General features: G+C 53.2%; 1 protein-coding gene across 1 annotated transcript in view; it reads left to right on the top strand.

Moving 5' to 3' along the window:
* Positions 1-1,017: 1,017 nt before the first annotated feature.
* LOC130324372 (microtubule-associated serine/threonine-protein kinase 2-like) overlaps positions 1,018-27,159 on the top strand; it is a gene marked incomplete at its 5' end in the record, with an annotated part of 34,671 nt that continues 8,529 nt past the window's right edge. The window contains 7 exon segments of the mRNA XM_056553252.1: positions 1,018-1,038; positions 3,420-3,498; positions 7,864-8,018; positions 16,963-17,038; positions 17,157-17,366; positions 23,929-24,030; positions 25,451-25,583. Of these exon segments, the coding sequence (XP_056409227.1) occupies positions 1,018-1,038; positions 3,420-3,498; positions 7,864-8,018; positions 16,963-17,038; positions 17,157-17,366; positions 23,929-24,030; positions 25,451-25,583 (776 nt within the window).

The following is a 27,159-nucleotide window of genomic DNA, read 5'->3' as shown; positions in this document are numbered from 1 at the left end:
TGATCTGGCGCCCTATAGCCATTGTGTCCTGATGATCTGGCGCCCTATAGCCATTGTGCCCTGATGATCTGGCGCCCTATAGCCATTGTGCCCTGATGATCTGGCGCCCTATAGCCATTGTGCCCTGATGATCTGGCGCCCTATAGCCATTGTGCCCTGATGATCTGGCGCCCTATAGCCATTGTGCCCTGATGATCTGGCGCCCTATAGCCATTGTGTCCTGATGATCTGGCGCCCTATAGCCATTGTGTCCTGATGATCTGGCGCCCTATAGCCATTGTGCCCTGATGATCTGGCGCCCTATAGCCATTGTGCCCTGATGATCTGGCGCCCTATAGCCATTGTGCCCTGATGATCTGGCGCCCTATAGCCGTTGTGCCCTGATGATCTGGCGCCCTATAGCCGTTGTGCCCTGATGATCTGGCGCCCTATAGCCGTTGTGCCCTGATGATCTGGCGCCCTATAGCCGTTGTGCCCTGATGATCTGGCGCCCTATAGCCGTTGTGCCCTGATGATCTGGCGCCCTATAGCCGTTGTGCCCTGATGATCTGGCGCCCTATAGCCGTTGTGCCCTGATGATCTGGCGCCCGATAGCCGTTGTGCCCTGATGATCTGGCGCCCTATAGCCATTGTGCCCTGATGATCTGGCGCCCTATAGCCATTGTGCCCTGATGATCTGGCGCCCTATAGCCATTGTGCCCTGATGATCTGGCGCCCTATAGCCGTTGTGCCCTGATGATCTGGCGCCCTATAGCCGTTGTGTCCTGATGATCTGGAGTGGACTTTAGCGGCCACATCGATCTTTGTAATACACATTCCGCCCGTTTTCTATGACCTCCAGTGACCTGTGGGAGGCCCTGGGGGGATACAGTTGGGGTTTGTTGTATAGTCCAGAATATGGTAGATTATAGGATTTGTTTTGGCAGTGCTGAGTGCACATCACAGGGTGATGGGCCTTTGTGTGTTTACTGTGTGTATGCAGAGGGCTGTGACTAATTTGTGATCTCTTACATTCAGCCATGGACACAGAGCAGACAGGTAATAGGATGCCACCAGCCCTGCTCCCTACCCATGTGTCCATAGTAATTCATGTATGTGATTATCCCCCCCACACACACACATTGTGGTGCATGCAGCAATGACATCATCAAGCGCCCCACACAGACTCCTCCCTTTTTTAAAATCAGATTTGTCAGTAGTTGTCATAATCCACCATGTGCATTCTCAGTCCTGTAAATACAATGTACACATTTCCACGTACCACCATAATCTGATAATCCAGGCATGGTGGCCTCAGCTGCAGCGGGATCAGTAATGCATATGCAGGGGCGCTATTCCTGATCACTCCCATAATCTCCAAAAACTCCCTGAATAAAAGGCAGCTGAGTTCTGGGCTCCCTGAAGAAAAAGCAGCTGAGCTCTTGGTTCCCTGATGAAGAAGCAGCTGAGCTCTTGGTTCCCTGATGAAGAAGCAGCTGAGCTCTGGGCTCCCTGAAGAAGCAGCAGAAGCTGAGCTCTGGGATCCCTGAAGAAGAAGCAGCAGCAGCTGAGCTCTGGGCTCCCTGAAGAAGCAGCAGCTGCAGCTGAGCTCTGGGCTCCCTGAAGAAGCAGCAGCTGCAGCTGAGCTCTGGGCTCCCTGAAGAAGCAGCAGCTGCAGCTGAGCTCTGGGCTCCCTGAAGAAGCAGCAGCTGCAGCTGAGCTCTGGGCTCCCTGAAGAAGCAGCAGCTGCAGCTGAGCTCTGGGCTCCCTGAAGAAGCTGCAGCTGAGCTCTGGGCTCCCTGAAGAAGCAGCAGCAGCAGCTGAGCTCTGGGCTCCCTGAAGAAGCAGCAGCAGCAGCTGAGCTCTGGGCTCCCTGAAGAAGCAGCAGCAGCAGCTGAGCTCTGGGCTCCCTGAAGAAGCAGCAGCAGCAGCTGAGCTCTGGGCTCCCTGAAGAAGCAGCAGCTGAGCTCTGGGCTCCCTGAAGAAGCAGCAGCTGAGCTCTGGGCTCCCTGAAGAAGCAGCAGCAGCAGCAGCTGAGCTCTGGGCTCCCTGAAGAAGCAGCAGCAGCAGCTGAGCTCTGGGCTCCCTGAAGAAGCAGCAGCAGCAGCTGAGCTCTGGGCTCCCTGAAGAAGCAGCAGCAGCAGCTGAGCTCTGGGCTCCCTGAAGAAGCAGCAGCAGCAGCTGAGCTCTGGGCTCCCTGAAGAAGCAGCAGCAGCAGCAGCTGAGCTCTGGGCTCCCTGAAGAAGCAGCAGCAGCAGCAGCTGAGCTCTGGGCTCCCTGAAGAAGCAGCAGCAGCTGCTGAGCTCTGGGCTCCCTGAAGAAGCAGCAGCAGCTGCTGAGCTCTGGGCTCCCTGAAGAAGCAGCAGCAGCTGCTGAGCTCTGGGCTCCCTGAAGAAGCAGCAGCAGCAGCTGAGCTCTGGGCTCCCTGAAGAAGCAGCAGCAGCTGAGCTCTGGGCTCCCTGAAGAAGCAGCAGCAGCAGCTGAGCTCTGGGCTCCCTGAAGAAGCAGCAGCAGCTGAGCTCTGGGCTCCCTGAAGAAGCAGCAGCAGCAGCTGAGCTCTGGGCTCCCTGAAGAAGCAGCAGCAGCAGCTGAGCTCTGGGCTCCCTGAAGAAGCAGCAGCAGCTGAGCTCTGGGCTCCCTGAAGAAGCAGCAGCAGCTGAGCTCTGGGCTCCCTGAAGAAGCAGCAGCAGCTGAGCTCTGGGCTCCCTGAAGAAGCAGCAGCAGCTGAGCTCTGGGCTCCCTGAAGAAGCAGCAGCAGCTGAGCTCTGGGCTCCCTGAAGAAGCAGCAGCAGCTGAGCTCTGGGCTCCCTGAAGAAGCAGCAGCAGCTGAGCTCTGGGCTCCCTGAAGAAGCAGCAGCAGCTGAGCTCTGGGCTCCCTGAAGAAGCAGCAGCAGCTGAGCTCTGGGCTCCCTGAAGAAGCAGCAGCAGCTGAGCTCTGGGCTCCCTGAAGAAGCAGCAGCAGCTGAGCTCTGGGCTCCCTGAAGAAGCAGCAGCAGCTGAGCTCTGGGCTCCCTGAAGAAGCAGCAGCAGCTGAGCTCTGGGCTCCCTGAAGAAGCAGCAGCAGCTGAGCTCTGGGCTCCCTGAAGAAGCAGCAGCAGCTGAGCTCTGGGCTCCCTGAAGAAGCAGCAGCAGCTGAGCTCTGGGCTCCCTGAAGAAGCTCTGATTTGGGCTTTCCCGCTAGCTTGATGATGGTGATTGATTCACTACAATGTAGTATCTGGAAGCTGCAGTCAGGAACCATGCTGCATATATATACTGTCTGTCAGAGATCAGGGGTCATTCTCTGTAGTAATATCTCTTCCCAGCCATTTCAGTCTCTTCTCTTGAATGTGAGTGCGGCGCCCCCTGTGGCCATGTCTCCATTATCATCAGGTCCATCTCCGTCAGCTCCTCATCTGATATTTGGGTTTGGACCTTTTAACATTTGTTTTTTGTTTCAGGACGGATGGACGCCGCTGGTCACTGGCATCGCTGCCATCTTCTGGTTATGGAACCAACACTCCCAGCTCAACAGTCTCAGTAAGTGTCAGATGGAGTGTCCTTCTTGTCTCCATGTGCCCACCCTGTGCCCCAACCCGGTCTGTCAGCTGGTCCAGAGATGTCTGGGTGTTGAGGGGCCCCATCACATTGTAGGTAGAGGAAAGGAGTGAGAGGGCATCTCCATGTGATGAGCTCCGATCCCTGTCAGCTGTACATGTGACCTGTATATTGTGATCACCCGTCCACCATAGGTGAGCGTATAGTGATGGTGACGGTGGTGATAGGTGAGCGTATAGTGACGGAGGCGGTGGTGACTGTGATGATAGGGGAGTGTATAGTAACCGAAGCGGTGACGATGATAAGGGAGCGTGTAGTGACGGTGATGATGATAGGTGAGCATATAGGGACGGTAGTGATAGGTGACCGCATATTGACGGAGGCGGTGAGGGTGATAGGGGAGCGTATAGTGACGGTGGTGATGAGAGGTGAGCGCATAGTGACGGAGGCGGTGAGGATGAGTAGTATAGTGACGTGGTGATAGGGGAGCGTATAGTGACGATGGTGGTGATGGGTTAGTCTGTTGGTGGTGATGGGGGAGCGTATAGTGACGGTGGTGATGATGATAGTGGAGCGTCTGTTGACTAATGATGGGGGAGCGTATAGTGACGGTGGTGATGGGGAAGCATATTGTGACGGTGGTGGTGGTGATGATGAGGGGGGGCGTATAGTGACGGTGGTGATGATGTGGGGGAGCTTATAGTGACTGTGGTGATGATGGGGGAGCGTATAGTGACGGTGGTGATGGGGAAGCGTATAGTGACGGTGGTGATGATGTGGGGGAGCGTATAGTGACAGTGGTGATGATGATGGGGGAGCTTATAGTGACTGTGGTGATGATGGGGGAGCGTATAGTGACGGTGGTGGTGATGGGGGAGGAGCATATAGTGACGGTGGTGGTGGTGGTGGTGGTGGTGATGGGGGCAGCGTATAGTGACGGTGGTGGTGATGATGGGGGCAGCGTATAGTGACGGTGGTGGTGATGATGGGGGAGCGTATAGTGACGGTGGTGGTGATGATGGGGGAGCGTATAGTGACGGTGGTGATAGGGGAGCATATAGTGACGGTGGTGATGATGGGGGAGCGTATAGTGACTGTGGTGATGGTGGGGGAGCTTATAGTGACGGTGGTGGTGATAGGGGACCGTATAGTGACGGTGGTGCTGATAGGGGAGCGTATAGTGACGGTGGTTATGATAGGGGAGCGTATAGTGACGGTGGTGATGATGTGGGGGAGCGTATAGTGACAGTGGTGATGATGATGGGGGAGCTTATAGTGACTGTGGTGATGATGGGGGAGCGTATAGTGACGGTGGTGGTGATGGGGGAGGAGCATATAGTGACGGTGGTGGTGGTGGTGATGGGGGCAGCGTATAGTGACGGTGGTGGTGATGATGGGGGCAGCGTATAGTGACGGTGGTGGTGATGATGGGGGAGCGTATAGTGACGGTGGTGGTGATGATGGGGGAGCGTATAGTGACGGTGGTGATGGGGGAGCGTATAGTGACGGTGGTGATAGGGGAGCATATAGTGACGGTGGTGATGATGGGGGAGCGTATAGTGACTGTGGTGATGGTGGGGGAGCTTATAGTGACGGTGGTGGTGATAGGGGACCGTATAGTGACGGTGGTGCTGATAGGGGAGCGTATAGTGACGGTGGTTATGATAGGGGAGCGTATAGTGACGGTGATGATGGGGGAGCGTATAGTGACGGTGATGATGGGGGAGCGTATAGTGACGGTGGTGATGGGGGAGCGTATAGTGACGGTGGTGATGGGGGAGCGTATAGTGACGGTGGTGATGGGGGAGCGTATAGTGACGGTGGTGATGGGGGAGCGTATAGTGACGGTGGTGATGGGGGAGCGTATAGTGACGGTGGTGATGGGGGAGCGTATAGTGACGGTGGTGATGGGGGAGCGTATAGTGACGGTGGTGATAGGGGAGCGTATAGTGACAGTGGTGATGATGATGGGGGAGCGTATAGTGACGGTGGTGACGATGGGGGAGCGTATAGTGACGGTGGTGATGGGGGAGCGTATAGTGACGGTGGTGATGGGGGAGCGTATAGTGACGGTGGTGATGGGGGAGCGTATAGTGACGGTGGTGATGGGGGAGCGTATAGTGACGGTGGTGATGGGGGAGCGTATAGTGACGGTGGTGATAGGGGAGCGTATAGTGACAGTGGTGATGATGATGGGGGAGCGTATAGTGACGGTGGTGACGATGGGGGAGCGTATAGTGACAGTGGTGATGATGATGGGGGAGCGTATAGTGACAGTGGTGATGATGATGGGGGAGCGTATAGTGACAGTGGTGATGATGGGGGAGCGTATAGTGACAGTGGTGATGATGATGGGGGAGCATATAGTGACGGTGGTGGTGATGGGGGAGCGTATAGTGACGGTGGTGATGATAGGGGAGCGTATAGTGACGGTGATGACGATGGGGGAGCGTATAGTGACGGTGATGACGATGGGGGAGCGTATAGTGACGGTGGTGGTGATAGGGGAGCGTATAGTGACGGTGATGACGATGGGGGAGCGTATAGTGACGGTGGTGATGATGGGGGAGCGTATAGTGACGGTGGTGATGATGGGGGAGCGTATAGTGACGGTGGTGATGATGGGGGAGCGTATAGTGACGGTGGTGATGATGGGGGAACGTATAGTGACGGTGGTGACGATGGGGGAGCGTATAGTGACGGTGGTGACGATGGGGGAGCGTATAGTGACGGTGATGATGATGGGGGAGCGTATAGTGACGGTGATGATGATGGGGGAGCGTATAGGGACGGTGATGATGATGGGGGAGCGTATAGTGACGGTGATGACGGTGGTGGTGGTCATAGGGGAGCGTATAGTGACGGTGATGATGATGGGGGAGCGTATAGTGACGGTGATGATGATGGGGGAGCGTATAGTGACAGTGGTGATGATGATGGGGGAGCGTATAGTGACGGTGGTGAAGATGGGGGAGCGTATAGTGACGGTGGTGAAGATGGGGGAGCGTATAGTGACAGTGGTGATGATGATGGGGGAGCGTATAGTGACAGTGGTGATGATGGGGGAGCGTATAGTGACAGTGGTGATGATGATGGGGGAGCATATAGTGACGGTGGTGGTGATGGGGGAGCGTATAGTGACGGTGGTGATGATAGGGGAGCGTATAGTGACGGTGATGACGATGGGGAGCGTATAGTGACGGTGATGACGATGGGGGAGCGTATAGTGACGGTGGTGATGATGGGGGAGCGTATAGTGACGGTGGTGATGATGGGGGAGCGTATAGTGACGGTGGTGATGATGGGGGAGCGTATAGTGACGGTGGTGATGATGGGGGAGCGTATAGTGACGGTGGTGATGATGGGGGAACGTATAGTGACGGTGGTGACGATGGGGGAGCGCGTATAGTGACGGTGGTGACGATGGGGGAGCGTATAGTGACGGTGGTGACGATGGGGGAGCGTATAGTGATGACGATGGGGGAGCGTATAGTGACGGTGATGACGATGGGGGAGCGTATAGTGACGGTGATGATGATAGGGGAGCGTATAGTGATGACGATGGGGGAGCGTATAGTGACGGTGATGATGATAGGGGAGCGTATAGTGATGACGATGGGGGAGCGTATAGTGACGGTGATGACGATGGGGGAGCGTATAGTGACGGTGATGATGATGGGGGAGCGTATAGTGACGGTGATGATGATGGGGGAGCGTATAGTGACGGTGATGACGGTGGTGGTGGTCATAGGGGAGCATATAGTGACGGTGATGACGATGGGGGAGCGTATAGTGACGGTGATGACGATGGGGGAGCGTATAGTGACGGTGATGATGATGGGGGAGCGTATAGTGACGGTGATGATGATAGGGGAGCGTATAGTGACGGTGGTGATGATGGGGAAGCGTATAGTGACGGTGATGACGATGGGGAAGCGTATAGTGACGGTGGTGGTGGTCATAGGGGAGCGTATAGTGACGGTGATGATGATGGGGGAGCGTATAGTGACGGTGGTGATGATGGGGGAGCGTATAGTGACGGTGATGACGATGGGGGAGCGTATAGTGACGGTGATGATGATGGGGGAGCGTATAGTGACGGTGATGATGATGGGGGAGCGTATAGTGACGGTGATGATGATAGGGGAGCGTATAGTGACGGTGATCCATTATAGTTTGGTCTAGTGGATCAGTGCAGATTGTTGCGACAGGCAATGCCACAATGTGGTGTCCGAGGTCCTGGGGACTTGTATTACAGCAGGATTAACCCTTTGTTTCCCCTTTCCTCCCCAGCAGTCTTGTATGCATGTGTTTTAGTGTCTTTTCTTCTGTGTCTTCTGTACTCAGTCATCCTGCTCATCTCAGGAGAAGCTGCACCAGCTGCCATTTCAGCCGACAGCGGACGAGCTGCACTTCCTGACCAAGCACTTCAGCACCGAGAACATCACCGATGAGGAAGGCCGCCAGTCTCCAGCCATGCGTCCCCGCTCCCGCAGCCTCAGGTGAGACTACTCTTACATGTCATTCCCTTATAGCCATGAACAGACCTGAGCTCTGTGGATGTGACGTCCTGCTCTTATATTTGGGTCCATTGTAATGGTTGGTTGTGTGACGCTCAGACCATTACCACAAGCTGCGGTCAGTACAGACATCACGGATAATCCAGCAGAGCGCGGTCAGTACAGACATCACTTTTCCTAAATCCTTGCATTGACCATGGATGATACTTGACAGCTCATCCATCTTATGGTGGTCCTGGTGTCACACGGGGGTGATATACAGATGGATGAGTGGTGTCAGCTTCTTAAAGGGGTACTCCGGTGAAAACCTTTTTTCTTTTAAATCAACTGGTGGCAGAAAGTTAAACATATTTGTAAATTACTTCTATTAAAATATCTTAATCCTTCCAGTCCTTATTAGCTGCTGAATGCTACAGAGGAAATTCCTTTCTTTTTGGAACACTGATGACATCACAAACACAGTGCTCTCTGCTGACATCTCTGTCCATTTTAGCAACTGTGCATAGCAGATGTATGCTAAGGGCAGCATGGTGGCTCAGTGGTTAGGACTGCGGCCTTGCAGTGCTGGGGACTTAGGTTCAAATCCCACTAAGGACAACAATAAATAAAGCATTATTATTATATGTCAGCAGTGAGAACTGTGGTCGTGAGGTCATCGGAGAGCATTCCAAAAAGAAAAGCATTTCCTCTGTAGTATTCAGCAGCTAATAAGTACAGGAAGGATTAAGATTTTTTTAATAGAAGTAATTTACAAATATGTTTAACTTTCTGCCACCAGTTGATTTAAAAGAAAAAAGGTTTTCACCGGAGTACCCCTTTAAGCCACAGTAATGAAGGCTCGCAGAGTGTCCATGTTAGGCTATGTTCACATGACAGAATTTCAGAATTTCCAGCACAATTCTGCATTAAAACTTTACATGAATTTATAGCCAATACATTTGGGATTTAGCAGTCCCATTCACACTGCAGAATTTTTGCAACGGATGTTCTGCAGCCAAAATACCGCATTCCACTCTGTTTTCGCGTAATTCCGGGCCAGAATGCTATTGAAGTCAATAGAGCTTGAAAATTCATGCAGAATGTGCACAGATTTCGTAAGGTTCCACAAAATTGAAGATGCAGGAAATTGTAGGTAATGAATTTAATTTGTTTTGTATGGAAATAATTTTTTTTATTTTAAAGGCGGGAACCATTTTCAGGAGCAGCCGGCGGAAAGAGGCTCCGCGGAAGATGTAACAATGGACGACAGGTAAGACGATGTATCATTTTATGTGATATATTACATCATGAATCGGTGCTGCCTGAATGATGGGTTATTTATTTTTAATTGGCGTGTTAGTTAATATTATTATTACATTATATAAGATTTAAAATATATTTAATGTATGTTTAAAACTCGCAATAACTTTTTTTTATACAGATTCAAATCTTCTGCTTAAAACACTGAGACCGAATATAGGTCAATGCGATTCGCTGACTTCATTGGCCTGACTGTTTAGACTGTTGGTGTAGTCAAGATTCCAATCATATAAAGTTGTGGTTAGAGCAATTAAAGGAGAACTGTCAAAAGTAAACTCCTCCCCTATCCACAGGATCGCGGGGAGCCCTACCCTGGCTCGCTCAGTAAGGAGCGCATGTCAGGCTAATGAAGTCAGTCGCATTATTCGGTGTCAGTGTTTTGAGCAGAAGATTTGAATCTGTATAAACTAAAAAAAAAACGTTATTGGGAGTTACAAACATACATTAAAGGAGATATCCAGTGGTGAACAACTTATCCCCTATCCTAAGGATAGGGGATAAGTTGCAGATCACGGGGGTCCGACCGCTGGGGCCCCCCCACGATCTCCTGTACGGGGCCCCGATAGCTCACGGGAAGGGGGCGTTTCCACCCCCGCACAAAGTGGTGGCCGACACGCCCCCTCAATACAACTCTATGGCTGAGCCGGAGCGCGGTCTTCGGCAATCTCCGGCTCTGCCATAACGATGTATTGAGGGGGCGTGTCGGCCGCCGCTTCATGCGGAGGTCAACACCCGCTATCTGGCCGGAGAGCCTGGCCCCTGTACAGAGAGATCACAGGGGGCCCCAGCGGTCGGACCCCCCGCGATCTCAAACTTATCCCCTATCCTTAGGATAGGAGATAAGTTTTTCACCACTGGAATACCCCTTTAAGGGTAGGGTCACACGTAACGGATCCGCAGTGTGCCTCCATCTGTTGCAACCTCCCGCCCCCCTGCCTGCTTGCAGCGGCAAACTGCCACTCTGAGCACCCACACGGCTCTGCGATTCGCCACATGCATGTGTAGTGTACTCAGACATCGCGGCTGCTCTGCAATGTCTAAGTCAGTGGTCTTCAACCTGCAGACCTCCAGCCAACGGCTGTCCGGGAATGCTGGGAGTTGTAGTTTTGCAACATCTGGAGGTCCGCAGGTTGAAGATGCCTGGTCTAAGTAGATTGTGAGTGAACTCGGTGACTTGCAGGCCCCTGTGTGGATGCTCGGAGCAGCAGATTGCCAGGGAGCGAGGGTGGCAACAGTTGGAGGCACACTATGGGTCAGGTCACCGGCAGATCCGCATTGTAAAATACACTGAGGATCAGTTACGTGTGACCCTACCCAAAACATATTTTAAATGTTAAAATATTAACCAACACACCAATTAAAAAAATAACCCATCAATAAACGCATCAATCATTCAGGCAGCACTGATTAATGCTATATCACATAAACTTATAAATGATCTTACCTGTCGTCCATTGTTACATCATCCGCTGATCCGCCTTTCTCTACCAGCTCTTGAAACTGTTTAAAATAAAATTCATTACTTACTATTTCCTGCATTCCGACGGCAATTTATTATTATTATTTTTTTTTTTTTTTGGGTGGGGGGGGGGGGGGGGGAGGATGACAAAAAAAATTTCTTTAAAAACTTTTACCGATGTTTAAAGTTACAATAAGATGATGATCATTTTGAATTCTGCAAGAATTGTAGTGTATAATCACTAAAATTATACAGAGGTGCAACCTAAAACATAACCTTCATTACAATGTCGTGTAAACCACCGCCTTCAGGTAGAGCGGACGATACGTAGACGATATGTTTTCATACGCTGGAGCCCCTTCTGCACAGACTCTTGTGTATACATTGTGGGATAGATATTTAATTTACCGTTTGGTGATTAAGCCCGCCACATCTGGCAGTCCCACTTTAGGGACCCATAACACTTTGGTCTACATGTCTGTGACCGCCCTTATCCCACTTAGTCATAGGGATCACCCTGGACCATCCACACCAGGTTTCTGTGTGTTTCTCCCTCTATGATAACAGTGATGGGGCCCGATGTGTGTGAACGGTAACCAGGATTGTGAATTGCTTATCACTTGGTTCCTTCATTCCCAGATCCTGCAGCATCATATACATTTCTGACATCATAAAATAATAAAGGTCATGTTTTACACCTTTTTGTATTATGACCCATCACCCGGTGGGGTCCGGAGCCTGTGCACTTCCTCCAGCATGAATAAGGTGTCATGCAGCCCCCATTGATCCTCTTATAGGACCCCCCTCTAAGGGCTTAGACAATATAGTTCTTTCCTTCCTGTATTGTGCTGGGTCCATGATTTGATCCTCTATAGTTAATACTTTGGGTACTGGCATCCATCATGTACACAGTCACAGAACAGCAGCAGTGCAGGGAATGATGGAAGAGTTTATACACTGCTCAATAAAATAAAGTGAACACTTAAACACCACAATGTAACTCCAAGTCACTGACACTTGTGTGAAATCCCACTGTCCACTCAGGAAGAACACTGATTGACAATCAATTTCAAATGGAACAGACAACACGTGGAAATTATAGGCAATTAGCAAGACACCCCCAATAAAGGAGTGGTTCTCCAGGTGGTGACCACAGACCACTTCTCAGTTCCTATGCTTCCTGGCTGATGTTTTGGTCACTTTTGAATGCTGGCGGTGCTTTCACTCTAGTGGTAGCATGAGACTGAGTCTACAACCCACACAAGTGGCTCAGGTAGTGCAGCTCATCCAGGATGGCACATCAATGCGAGCTGTGGCAAGAAGGTTTGCTGTGTCTGTCAGCGTAGTGTCCAGAGCATGGAGGCGCTACCAGGAGACAGGCCAGTACATCAGGAGATGTGGAGGAGGCCATAGGAGGGCAACAACCCAGCAGCAGGATCACTACCTCCGCCTTTGTGCAAGGAGGAGCAGGAGGAGCACTGCCAGAGCCCTGCAAAATGACCTCCAGCAGGTCACAAATGTGCATGTATCCACTCAAACGGTCAGAAACAGACTCCATGAGGGTGGTATGAGGGCCCGACGTCCACAGGTGAGGGTTGTGCTTACAGCCCAACACCGTGCAGGACGTTTGGCACTTGCCAGAGAAAACCAAGTTTGGCAAGTTCACCACTGGTGCCCTGTGCTCTTCACAGATGAAAGCAGGTTCACACTGAGCACATGTGACAGACGTGACAGAGTCTGGAGACGCCGTGGAGAATGTTCTGCTGCCTGCAACATCCTCCAGCATTACCGGTTTGGTGGTGGGTCAGTAATGGTGTGGGGTGGCATTTCTTTGGGGGGGCCACACTGCTCCCCATGTGCTTGCCAGAGGTAGCCTGACTGCCATTAGGTACTGAGATGAGATCCTCAGACCCCTTGGGAGACCATATACAGGTGTGGTTGGCCTTGGATGTGTCATCTTAGTGTTCCCTTTTATTTTTTTGAGTAGTGTATAACTGGGGTGCATGTCTCGCCAAGCCTGATCCATTGGCATCCATCCAAGTGACCTTTTCCCTATATTACACCTTCCTGCAGTCGCTTGTCAGTCTCTATTACATCTGTTGTTCTCTGTGATCAGCCTCTGCTCCTACAGGATGAGGCACTCTGTTTCTCATTCTCCTTGTAAATTGATTCTTGTTGTTACCTCTGCAGCATCGCCTGCATTGTCCTAAAATGCGCTGCCCGTGTGGGCAACCGATTATCCGTGTAATTATTCGGGCGGCCGCATCGCCCACCCCCAGTCTTTATGATGATATCCATTACCTCATGTTGCCACCGCTGCAGTCAATCACACTTTTAATTTGACATTCTATTTTCCCTCAGATTTGTTCATGTAAGTCTGAGCTCCCTGGGGAATCTGCACAGAAGCTTTTTTCCTGGATACATTTCCTTTTTGGCCAATTCTCAAAGAAGCAAAGAAGGTTAAAGTCATGAAGACTTCCATCCTGTGGTGGAGGCTGCAACAATGTCGTCCTCTGCAGCCTCCCTTCTCTCCCGTGGTAGAAGCTCTGGCAGTGTTGTGTGCTGCTGCTCTTCTCCTGTCTGGTGTAGGCTCTGGGAGTGTCTACTGCAGCTGCTCTTCTCCTGTGTGGTGTAGGCTCTGGGAGTCTCTACAGCTGCTCTTCTCCCGTGTGGTTTAGGCTCTGGGAGTGTCTGCTGCAGCTGCTCTTCTCTTCTGAAGTGGAAGTTCTGACAGTGTCATCTGTTGCAGTTGCTCTTCTCCCGTGTGGTGTAGGCTCTGAGTGTCTACTGCTGCTGCTGCTCTTCTCCCGTGTGGTTTAGGCTCTGGGAGTGTCTGCTGCAGCAGCTGCTTTTCTCTTCTGAAGTGGAGGTTCTGACAGTGTCATCTGTTGCAGTTGCTCTTTTCTTCTGTGGTGTAGGCTCTGGGAGTATCTGCTGCAGCTCCTCATTTCTTTTGTAGTGGAGGTTCTGACAGTGTCATCTGGTGCAGCTGCTCTTCTTCCGTGTGGTGTAGGCTCTGGCAGTGCTGTGTGCTGCTGCTCTTCTCCTGTGTGGTGTAGGCTCTGGGAGTGTCTACTGCAGCTGCTCTTCTCCCGTGTGGTGTAGGCTCTGGGAGTGTCTACTGCAGCTGCTCTTCTCCCGTGTGGTGTAGGCTTTGGGAGTGTCTACTGCAGCTGCTCTTCTCCTGTGTGGTGTAGGCTCTGGGAGTGTCTACTGCAGCTGCTCTTCTCCTGTGTGGTGTAGGCTCTGGGAGTGTCTACTGCAGCTGCTCTTCTCCCGTATGGGGTAGGCTCTGGGAGTGTCTACTGCAGCTGCTCTTCTCCTGTGTGGCGTGGGCTCTGGGAGTGTATACTGCAGCTGCTCTTCTCCTGTGTGGCGTAGGCTCTGGGAGTGTCTACTGCAGCTGCTCTTCTCCTGTGTGGTGTAGGCTCTGGGAGTGTCTACTGCAGCTGCTCTTCTCCTGTGTGGTGTAGGCTCTGGGAGTGTCTACTGCAGCTGCTCTTCTCCTGTGTGGTGTAGGCTCTGGGAGTGTCTACTGCAGCTGCTCTTCTCCTGTGTGGTGTAGGCTCTGGGAGTCTCTACAGCTGCTCTTCTCCCGTGTGGTTTAGGCTCTGGGTGTGTCTGCTGCAGCTGCTCTTCTCTTCTGAAGTGGAGGTTCTGACAGTGTCATCTGTTGCAGTTGCTCTTCTCTTCTGTGGTGTAGGCTCTGGGAGTATCTGCTGCAGCTCCTCATTTCTTTTGTAGTGGAGGTTCTGACCGTGTCATCTGGTGCAGCTGCCCGTGTGGTGTAGGCTCTGGGAGTGTCTGCTGCAGCTGCTCTTCTTCCGTGTGGTGTAGGCTCTGGGAGTGTCTACTGCTGCTGCTCTTCTCCCGTGTGGTGTAGGCTTTGGGAGTGTCTGCTGCTGCTCTTCTCCCGTGTGGTGTAGGCTCTGGGAGTGGCTGCTGCAGCTGCTCTTCTTCTCTTCTGTAGTGGAGGTTCTGACAGTGTCATCTGTTGCAGCTGCGCTTCTCCCATGCGGACACCTGTAATTAGCCATGATGTGATGGATGGAGATGGACGCCTCCATCATGGACTGTAATGAGCCGGGACAGAAGAGATTTTGTCTTTAGGTTCTCCCCCCCCCTCCCTCCAGTTGTTACTCTGACCTGCCACTTGCTCATCCGTTCCGGCATTAAATATCTGCTGTCACACGGGTCCCTGGAGAATACAGTCCAAAAAGGTATCATCGGGGAAACATTGGTGCCTGTATGTAGCCGGGTGCGGCACACCATCTATCTCCCATTCATGCGTGTCCTAACAATAAGCCTGGCTCAGAAATGAGTTTCCAGCATCTGGGGAATTGGTTAAATAGTTGCAGACACGTGAGCCCAAAGAGTGGGTGCTACAAGTAAATGTGGCCCCCAGTATGGCATCAGGGTCATATAGACGGGTGGTACATAGTAGTTGCTGCGGTGGTATCTTGAGTCTTTCCCCCCCCCTGGACAGATGTAATCATCGGAGCCAGTCTGGATCCTTCACATTATCGATTTGGGATTTAAGGGGGAACACGGTGGAGCTCGGGGTATTCGATGGTCAGATGTCCAATGCTGCACCTCACTCTATGGGGCTTCTATAACATGGATCCTTCACATTATCTATAGCCAGATTATTTGGGATTTGGGGTGGCACGGTGGAGCTCGGGGTATTCGATGGATGTCCATTGCTCCACCTCACTCTATGGGGCTTCTATAACATGGATCCTTCTATCCAGGACTCGCTCGGCTGAGGTTTAGGTATGATAATCTATTATATGGATGACATCATTGTGCCTGGAGCCGGGATGAGTCATTGCATTACACCGCCACCTCTGCTTAGGATGCAGCACATGTTCACTCGCCACATGTTACACTCCCATTGCCTCAGCATTGACCGCCCCACAGATGAGCTCATCCGACATGTGTAATAAGGATTGCTGCACCATGCACCGCTATACACCTAACTGGAGATACGGCGCTCACGGTGACATCCTGACACTCTAGGTCTCCTCTGCACATATCTGAAGGTCACTCCGACAAACGTAATGAATGTCTTTAATTATTGGACTGATCATAAAGTCTTCACATATCTTCAATTTGGTTCCAAGTATTTTATCCTCTGCAATTCAGTATAGTACATCCAGGATTAAGTACAATTCTGTGCTCCATGTATGCTTTGTACTTTGGGTAACACAGTGAAAGGAATGATGGGGTTCGCTGTGGACCAGTTGTATCTAATTTCAGGAAGCGCATATCTCATCCAGGAGAAGCTGGGTGTGATACAGGAATTCAGACATTAACTCCCCGAGGAGACCTTGCTTTCTAGGGAATTTAGTAAATCCATAATTTTTAGGAGATAAAAGGCAGGATTGGTAGTCGGGCCTTTCATCCCCCTACCTGGGCCAGTCTTGTGTTTTTAAACGAGCCCAGGTCAGTCCAGGTGCTGAAGACAGCATGTCACCCTTATAATTAAGGTATACTAAATACACCCCTATAATCCAGGTATACTCTATACACCCCTATAATCCAGGTATACTCTATACACCCCTATAATCCAGGTATACTCTATACACCTCTATAATCCAGGTATACTCTATACACCCCTATAATCCAGGTATACTCTATACACCCCTATAATCCAGGTATACTCTATACACCCCTATAATCCAGGTATACTCCATACACCCCTATAATCCAGGTATACTCTATACACCCCTATAATCCAGGTATACTCCATACACCCCTATAATCCAGGTATACTCCATACACCCCTATAATCCAGGTATACTCTACACCCCTATAATCCAGGTATACTCCATACACCCCTATAATCCAGGTATACTCTATACACCCCTATAATCCAGGTATACTCTATACACCCCTATAATCCAGGTATTCTCCATACACCCCTATAATCCAGGTATACTCCATACACCCCTATAATCCAGGTGTACTCCATACACCCCTATAATCCAGGTGTACTCTATACACCCCTATAATCCAGGTATACTCTATACACCCCTATAATCCAGGTATACTCTATACACCCCTATAATCCAGGTGTACTCCATACACCCCTATAATCCAGGTACTTCTACATGCCCCCCTATCCTATGGCAGCGCATATGTATCTTTCTGGTTTTCTTCCTGCAGTCCTGGCCGTTCGCCAATCTCATATGATGGAGAGATAGTAATGATGAACCACGTCTACAAGGAGCGGTTCCCTAAGGTGAGGTGTCCTTCTGTCATTCCTTTCTTTTTGTATTAGAAATAATATTGAGACTTTGTGGCTCCTGTGGGGGCCCCGGGTGTTGCTCACCATCACTTCTTGTCTCTTTGTCCCTCAGGCCACGGCTCAGATGGAGGAGAGGCTGGCGGACTTCATCACCAGCAATGCCCCTGAGAATATCCTGCCCCTGGGCGATGGGGTCCTGAGTTTCATCCATCATCAGGTGATCGAACTGGCCCGCGACTGCCTGGGCAAATCCCGCGACGGGCTGATCACTTCCCGCTACTTCTATGAGCTGCAGGAGAACCTGGAGAAGCTGCTGCAGGATGTGAGTATAACGCCTGACGCTTACATGTCCACGCCAACGCTTTGTGATGGACGCTGTTCACCTCTAGTCCCGTCCTTTTGCTTGATCTTGGGCTTCTTATCTGTGGTTCTTCATGAACATCTGCTGTGGGAGATATTAGATAAAAGCCTCATTTCACGTAGCGGCAGTGGTGACCTCATTGAGATTAATCTGCCTGATAGGAGCCCCTGACTCTGTGCTTTATTGGAGGGATATTGAGGACACAGTGAAGTCTTGGCCTTGTGTATACAGGGCAGAGAACACCACACATTGGCTGAGGACAGCCCTGGTGTATATATAGACTGTGAGGACGGCCCTGGTGTATATATAGACTGTGAGGACGGCTCTGGTGTATATATAGACTGTGAGGACGGCTCTGGTGTATATATAGACTGTGAGGACGGCTCTGGTGTGTGTATATAGACTGTGAGGACGGCTCTGGTGTGTGTATATAGACTGTGAGGACGGCTCTGGTGTATATATATAGACTGTGAGGACGGCTCTGGTGTATGTATATAGACTGTGAGGACGGCTCTGGTGTATGTATATAGACTGTGAGGACGGCTCTGGTGTATGTATATAGACTGTGAGGACGGCTCTGGTGTATGTATATAGACTGTGAGGACGGCTCTGGTGTATGTATATAGACTGTGAGGACGGCTCTGGTGTATGTATATAGACTGTGAGGACGGCTCTGGTGTATGTATATAGACTGTGAGGACGGCTCTGGTGTATATAGACTGTGAGGACGGCTCTGGTGTATATGTATATATAGACTGTGAGGACGGCTCTGGTGTGTATGTATATAGACTGTGAGGACGGCTCTGGTGTGTGTATATAGACTGTGAGGACGGCTCTGGTGTATGTGTATAGACTGTGAGGACGGCTCTGGTGTATGTGTATAGACTGTGAGGACGGCTCTGGTGTGTGTATATAGACTGTGAGGACGGCTCTGGTGTATGTATATAGACTGTGAGGACGGCTCTGGTGTGTGTATATAGACTGAGGACGGCTCTGGTGTATGTGTATAGACTGTGAGGACGGCTCTGGTGTATGTGTATAGACTGTGAGGACGGCTCTGGTGTATGTATATAGACTGTGAGGACGGCTCTGGTGTATATAGACTGTGAGGACGGCACTGGTGTATGTATATATAGACTGTGAGGACGGCTCTGGTGTATATAGACTGTGAGGACGGCTCTGGTGTATATAGACTGTGAGGACGGCTCTGGTGTATATAGACTGTGAGGACGGCTCTGGTGTATATAGACTGTGAGGACGGCTCTGGTGTATATAGACTGTGAGGACGGCTCTGGTGTATATAGACTGTGAGGACGGCTCTGGTGTGTATATATATAGACTGTGAGGACGGCTCTGGTGTATATAGACTGTGAGGACGGCTCTGGTGTATGTGTATAGACTGTGAGGACGGCTCTGGTGTATGTGTATAGACTGTGAGGACGGCTCTGGTGTATATAGACTGTGAGGACGGCACTGGTGTATGTATATATAGACTGTGAGGACGGCTCTGGTGTATATAGACTGTGAGGACGGCTCTGGTGTATATAGACTGTGAGGACGGCTCTGGTGTATATAGACTGTGAGGACGGCTCTGGTGTATGTATATAGACATGAACGGGGTGAATACTTTTGCACATCACTTGAATTATTTTGGGTCCGTTCCTTTGCCATGTGACCACACAATACACATCCACGGGGGGTGAATACTTTTCCATGATCTGCCTTTCCACATTGTGCTGCGGCTGGAGTTCAGCTCTGGGGGTCTGGCTGTATTGTCTCTATTACGGTGTTATCGGTGGCGGTCCCCGGAGGACGCTGATTGTAATTTCATGGCCCAGTGGCTGCTGTGAGTGACTGATGGGTCTTCAGATAAACGATCTCCTGTGTGCAGGAATGACTCTCCGTACCCTCCTCGGCATGCCGTCACCAGGAATGGCTAATTACCTGACATGTATCAAGCCGTCACGCATGGCAGCCTCTGGCTATATAATGCTGGACGCGTGGCGCTCTTATCCAAACAATCACAAACAAGTGTGAGGATCGCGGCAGCGTTCTGCCCTCTCCGGGATGCTGGATCCGCAGCGCGGCACTGACTATATGGCTCGGTGGCTTCTAGAGGTTAGTTTAGTTTTTGTGGATGTAATTTGGCCATATTCACATACAATGATGGGGCAGATAACGCACCCCTGGACCCTAAACAGACTCCTCCTGCTCCTTCCTGGGTCCCCCTGGCTTTTTATAAGGTATTAACCAGATACTCGACACTTCAGTGGTCCACGGTTTTTCTAGAAAAGGATTATGGCGAGAACAAATCCCTATGGGAAACGTGTGGGGGTGCACATACTTATACTGGGCCATATATTGGGTCATGTATGAGGCAGCTGGATATAGACACCTTCTCTATATGGACTCAGGATTCCCACTACTTAGTGATCTGGGACATTGTGGCGTTTGTAGTTTATCAGGGAGGACTCAGCTGGTGACCCGTCTGCGGAGCGCGGATTATGCAGAACAGATCTCCCACAGCGTCCGCTGCCTGCTCTGATGTGGAGCTCGGGCAGGATTAATGCGCCTTGTTATATGAGGCTTCTTCTCGGTTCTATTCATTTCTGTCACCACACTGATAGAATGTTGTGCCTGGGGCCACAGGAGCAGAGGTCGCCCATCACCTCACCGGTGCCCCCCATTATATCACCATGTGTCCTGGAGAAGGAGAATCAGGTCAGCAGGGGAGCTGCTGGGTCATGATGGATGGATGGGTTTACGGGAGCGGAGAAGGGAGTACCTGGGTCATGATAGGTATGAGGGGAGCGGCTGGGTCAGGATGGGTTTACGGGAGCGGAGACGGGAGTACCTGGGTCATGATAGGTATTGAGGGGAGCGGCTGGGTCAGGATGGGTTTACGGGAGCGGAGACGGGAGTACTGGGTCATGATAGGTATTGAGGGGTGCGGCTGGGTCAGGATGGCTTTACGGGAGCGGAGACGGGAGTACCTGGGTCATGATAGGTTTGAGGGGAGCGGCTGGGTCAGGATGGGTTTGAGGGGAGCAGGGAGGGGAGCGGCTGGGTCAGGATGGGTTTGAGGGGAGCAGGGAGGGGAGCGGCTGGGTCAGGATGGGTTTGAGGGGAGCAGGGAGGGGAGCGGCTGGGTCAGGATGGGTTTGAGGGGAGCAGGGAGGGGAGCGGCTGGGTCAGGATGGGTTTGAGGGGAGCAGGGAGGGGAGCGGCTGGGTCAGGATGGGTTTGAGGGGAGCAGGGAGGGAAGCGGCTGGGTCAGGATGGGTTTGAGGGGAGCAGGGAGGGGAGCGGCTGGGTCAGGATGGGTTTGAGGGGAGCAGGGAGGGGAGCGGCTGGGTCAGGATGGGTTTGAGGGGAGCGGCTTGGACAGGATGGGTTTGAGGGAAGCAGGGAGGGGAGCGGCTGGGTCAGGATGGGTTTGAGAGGAGCAGGGAGGGGAGGGGCTGGGTCAGGATGGGTTTGAGAGGAGCAGGGAGGGGAGGGGCTGGGTCAGGATGGGTTTGAGGGGAGCAGGGAGGGGAGCGGCTGGGTCAGGATGGGTTTGAGGGGAGAGGCTGGGTCAGGATGGGTTGAGGGAAGCAGGGAGGGGAGCGGCTGGGTCAGGATGGGTTTGAGAGGAGCAGGGAGGGGAGCGGCTGGGTCAGGATGGGTTTGAGAGGAGCAGGGAGGGGAGCGGCTGGGTCAGGATGGGTTTGAGGGGAGCGGCTGGGTCAGGATGGGTTTGAGGGGAGCAGGGAGAGGAGCGGCTGGGTCAGGATGGGTTTGAGGGGAGAGGCTGGGTCAGGATGGGTTTGAGGGAAGCAGGGAGGGGAGCGGCTGGGTCAGGATGGGTTTGAGGGAGCGGCTGGGTCAGAATGGGTCTGAGGGAAGCAGGAAGGGGAGCGGCTGGGTCAGGATGGGTTTGAGGGGAGCAGGGAGGGGAGCGGCTGGGTCAGGATGGGTTTGAGGGGAGCAGGGAGGGGAGCCGCTGGGTCAGATTGGGTTTGAGGGGAGCAGGGAGGGGAGCCGCTGGGTCAGGATGGGTTTGAGGGGAGCAGGGAGGGGAGCGGAGACGGGAGTACCTGGGTCATGATAGGTATGAGGGGAGCGGCTAGGTCAGGATGGGTTTGAGGGGAGCGGCTGGGTCAGGATGGGTCTGAGGGGAGCAGGGAGGGGAACCGCTAGGTCAGGATGGGTTTGAGGGGAGCAGGGAGGGGAGCGTAGACGGGAGTACCTGGGTCATGATAGGTATGAGGGGAGCGGCTGGGTCAGAATGGGTTTAGGGGAACGGACACGGGAGTACCTGGGTCATGATAGGTATGAGGGGAGCGGCTGGGTCAGGATGGGTTTGAGGGGAGCGACTGGATAGGGGGGAGCAGCGGGGTCAGGATGGGTATGAGGGGAGGGGCTTGATGGGGGCAGCGGCTAGGTCAGGATGAGGATGGGGGGGAACGGGGGGGTCAGGATGAGGATGGGGGGAGCGGCGGGGTCAGGATGAAGATGGGGGAGCGGTGGGGTCAGGATGGGTATGAGGGGTGCAGCTGGATGAGGATGGGGGGGAGCGGCGGGGTCAGGATACGTATGAGGGGAGCGGCTGGATGGGGGCAGTGGCTGGGTCAGGATAAGGATGGGGGGGAGCGGCAGGGTCAGGATGGGTATGAGGGGAGCGGCTGGATGGGGCAGTGGCTGGGTCAGGATAAGGATGGGGGGGAGCGGCAGGGTCAGGATGGGTATGAGGGGAGCAGCTGGATGAGGGCAGCGGCGGGTTCAGAATGGGGATGGGGGGAGCGGCTGGGTCAGGTTGAGGATGGGGGGGGCGGCTGGGTCAGGTTGAGGATGGGGGGGGGCGGCGGGGTCAGGTTGAGGATGGGGGGGCGGCGGGGTCAGGTGAGGATGGGGGGCGGCGGGGTCAGGATGAGGATGGGGGGGGCGGCGGGGTCAGGATGAGGATGGGGGGGGGCGGCGGGGTCAGGATGAGGATGGGGGGAGCGGCGGGGTCAGGATGAGGGGAGCGGCGGGGTCAGGATGAGGATGGGGGCAGCTGCGGGGTCAGGATGGGTATGAGGGGAGCGGCTGGGTCAGGATGGGTATGAGGGAGCAGGGAGGGGAGCGGCTGGGTCAGGATGGGTTTGAGGGGAGCGGCTGGGTCAGGTTGAGGATGGGGGGAGCGGCGGGGTCAGGTTGAGGATGGGGGGAGCGGCGGGGTCAGGTTGAGGATGGGGGGGGGCGGCGGGGTCAGGTGAGGAAGGGGGGGGGCGGCGGGGTCAGGTTGAGGATGGGGGGGCGGCGGGGTCAGGATGAGGATGGGGGGAGCGGCGGGGTCAGGATGAGGATGGGGGGGAGCGGCAGGGTCAGGATGAGGATGGGGGGAGCGGCGGGGTCAGGATGGGTATGGGGGAGAGCGGCGGGGTCAGGATGGGTATGAGGGAGCGGCTGGAGGGGGGAGCGGCGGGGTCAGGATGGGTAGGAGGGGAGCGGCTGGATGGGGGAGCGGTGGGGTCAGGATGGGTAGGAGGGGAGCGGCTGGATGGGGGGGAGCGGCTGGGTCAGGATGGGTATGAGGGGAGCGGCTGGATGGGGGAGCGGCTGGGTCAGGATGGGTATGAGGGGAGCGGCTGGGTCAGGATGGGTATGAGGGGAGCGGCTGGGTCAGGATGGGTATGAGGGGAGCGGCTGGGTCAGGATGAGGATTGGGGGGAGCGGTGGGGTCAGGATGGGTAAGAGGGGAGCGGCTGGATGGGGGGAGCGGCTGGGTCAAGGATGGGTATGAGGGGTCAGGAAGGGTATGAGGGGGAGGGGCTGGATGGGGGGGGGAGCGGTGGGGTCAGGATGGGTGGGGGGGGGAGCGGTGGGGTCAGGATGGTATGAGGGGAGCGGCTGGATGGGGAACGGCGGGGTCAGGATGGGTAGGAGGGGAGTGGCTGGATGGGGGAGCGGTGGGGTCAGGAATGGGTAGGAGGGGTGTGGCTGGATGGGGGAGCGGTGGGGTCAGGATGGGTAGGAGGGGTGTGGCTGGATGGGGGAGCGGCGGGGTCAGGATGGGTAGGAGGGGTGTGGCTGGATGGGGGGAGCGGTGGGGTCAGGATGGGTATGAGGGGTGTGGCTGGATGGGGGAGCGGCGGGGTCAGGATGGGTAGGAGGGGAGCGGCTGGATGGGGGGAGCGGTGGGGTCAGGATGGGTAGGAGGGGAGCGGCTGGATGGGGGGAGCGGCGGGGTCAGGATGGGTAGGAGGGGAGCGGCTGGATGGGGGAGCGGTATCAGTAATGAAATCAGCGGCTTCATGTTTCAGGAGATGACGTTCTTCATGGTGTTATGTTATGGAGGGCGATGAGGTTCCTCTGCTGCTCTGCCTGTCATTCTAGCTTTGTTTTGTAGAATAGTCTTGTAAGCGATTGTCATATTGTGAAGTGTAGACTGAGGGTGACCCCAGTGCTTGGTTCTTGTGTCCCCCCCCCCCCTCCTGTACTATGCGGTTGCTCCATGTTGTCAGTGCGGGGTATGTATATTATGTGTTCTGTCTTACAGGCCCACGAGCGATCCGAGAGCTCAGACGTCACATTCGTGACCCAACTGGTAAAGAAACTAATGATCATCATCGCCCGGCCGGCCCGACTCCTGGAGTGTCTGGTAAGGATAAGGGCGTGAAACATGTACAGTCATGTGGTGAGGATATGGGGGGTGGGGCAGTGTGTACAGTCATGTGGGGAGGATATGGGGGGGCAACATGTACAGTCATGTGGGGAGGATATGGGGGGGGCAACATGTACAGTCATGTGGGGAGGATATGGGGGGGGCAACATGTACAGTCATGTGGGGAGGATATGGGGGGGCAACATGTACAGTCATGTGGGGAGGATATGGGGGGGGGGCAACATGTACAGTCATGTGGTGAGGATATGGGGGGGGGGGCCCACATGTACAGTCATGTGGTGAGGATATGGGGGGGGGGCCAACATGTACAGTCATGTGGTGAGGATCTGGGGGGGGGCCAACATGTACAGTCATGTGGGGAGGATATGGGGGGGGGGGGGGCCAACATGTACAGTCATGTGGGGAGGATATGGGGGGGGGGGGGCCACATGTACAGTCATGTGGGGAGGATATGGGGGGGGGGGGGGCCACCATGTACAGTCATGTGGGGAGGATATGGGGGGGGGGGCCACATGTACAGTCATGTGGGGAGGATATGGGGAGGGGGGGGGCAACATGTACAGTCATGTGGGGAGGATATGGGGGGGGGGGCCAACATGTACAGTCATGTGGGGAGGATATGGGGGGGGGGGCAACATGTACAGTCATGTGGGGAGGATATGGGGGGGGCCACATGTACAGTCATGTGGGGAGGATATGGGGGGGGGGGGGGCAACATGTACAGTCATGTGGGGAGGATATGGGGGGGGGGGGGCAACATGTACAGTCATGTGGGGAGGATATGGGGGGGGGGGGGCAACATGTACAGTCATGTGGGGAGGATATGGGGGGGGGCCAACTGTACAGTCATGTGGGAGGATATGGGGGGGGGGGCCAACATGTACAGTCATGTGGGGAGGATATGGGGGGGGGCCAACATGTACAGTCATGTGGGGAGGATATGGGGGGGGGGCCAACATGTACAGTCATGTGGGGAGGATATGGGGGGGGGGCCAACATGTACAGTCATGTGGGGAGGATATGGGGGGGGGCCAACTGTACAGTCATGTGGGGAGGATATGGGGGGGGGGGGGCCACATGTACAGTCATGTGGGGAGGATATGGGGGGGGGGGGGCCAACATGTACAGTCATGTGGGGAGGATATGGGGGGGGGGGGGCAACATGTACAGTCATGTGGGGAGGATATGGGGGGGGGCAACATGTACAGTCATGTGGGGAGGATATTGGGGGGGGGGCAACATGTACAGTCATGTGGGGAGGGCAGTATATAGTAAAAGTGTGCTTAGTTACACAGGATATTTACTCCTTACACGTTCACCAGCGGGGGCACTGTCACACTCGCACACATCTTAAAGCGGACGTTGGACATCTTTACTGCTTCTGTTTTATCTTCAGGAGTATGACCCGGAGGCATTCTACCATCTCCTGGAGGCAGCAGAAGGCCATGCCAAGGAAGGAGGAGGCATCAAATCTGACATCCCCCGCTACATCATCAGCCAACTGGGGCTCAACAGGGATCCCCTGGAGGGTGAGTGACCCCAACACTGGCCAAGACCCCCTCCGTGCACTACATGTATAAGGGGCATCACTCTCCTCTACACTACATGTATAAGGGGACATCCCTCTCCTCTACACTACATGTATAAGGGACTCACTCTCCTCTACACTACATGTATAAGGGGACATCACTCTCCTCTACACTACATGTATAAGGGACATCACTCTCCTCACACTACATGTATAAGGGACATCACTCTCCTCTACACTACATGTATAAGGGGACATCACTCTCCTCTACACTACATGTATAAGGGGACATCCCTCTCCTCTACATGTATAAGGGACATCACTCTCCTCTACACTACATGTATAAGGGACATCACTCTCCTCTACACTACAGTATAAGGGGACATCACTCTCCCTACCTACATGTATAAGGGGACATCACTCTCCTCTACACTACATGTATAAGGGGACATCCCTCTCCTCTACACTACATGTATAAGGGACATCACTCTCCTCTACACTACATGTATAAGGGGACATCACTCTCCTCTACACTACATGTATAAGGGGACATCACTCTCCTCTACACTACATGTATAAGGGACATCACTCTCCTCTACATGTATAAGGGACATCACTCTCCTCTACACTACATGTATAAGGGACATCACTCTCCTCTACATGTATAAGGGACATCACTCTCCTCTACACTACATGTATAGGGGACATCACTCTCCTCTACACTACATGTATAAGGGACATCACTCTCCTCTACACTACATGTATAAGGGACACCACTCTCCTCTACACTACATGTATAAGGGACATCACTCTCCTCTACACTACATGTATAAGGGACATCACTCTCCTCTACACTACATGTATAAGGGACATCCTCTCCTCTACACTACATGTATAAGGACATCACTCTCCTCTACACTACTGTATAAGGGACATCACTCTCCTCTACATGTATAAGGGACATCACTCTCCTCTACACTACATGTATAAGGGGACATCCCTCTCCTCTACACTACATGTATAAGGGGACATCACTCTCCTCTACACTACATGTATAAGGGACATCACTCTCCTCTACACTACATGTATAAGGGACATCACTCTCCTCTACACTACATGTATAAGGGACATCACTCTCCTCTACACTACATGTATAAGGGACATCACTCTCCTCTACACTACCATGTATAAGGGACATCACTCTCCTCTACACTACATGTATTAGGGACATCACTCTCCTCTACATGTATAAGGGACATCACTCTCCTCTACACTACTGTATAAGGGGACATCCCTCTCCTCTACACTACATGTATAAGGGACATCACTCTCCTCTACACTACATGTATAAGGGACATCACTCACCTCTACACTACATGTCTAAGGGACATCACTCTCCTCTACACACATGTATAAGGGACATCACTCTCCTCTCTACACTACATGTATAAGGGACATCACCTCCTCTACACTACATGTATAAGGGACATCACTCTCCTCTCCTCTACACTACATGTATAAGGGGACATCACTCTCCTCTCTACACTACATGTATACGGGACATCACTCTCCTCTAA

Source organism: Hyla sarda, unplaced genomic scaffold, assembly GCF_029499605.1.
Source record: "Hyla sarda isolate aHylSar1 unplaced genomic scaffold, aHylSar1.hap1 scaffold_264, whole genome shotgun sequence".
NCBI lineage: Eukaryota > Metazoa > Chordata > Amphibia > Anura > Hylidae > Hyla > Hyla sarda.
This window is presented reverse-complemented; position numbering and strand designations above follow the sequence as displayed.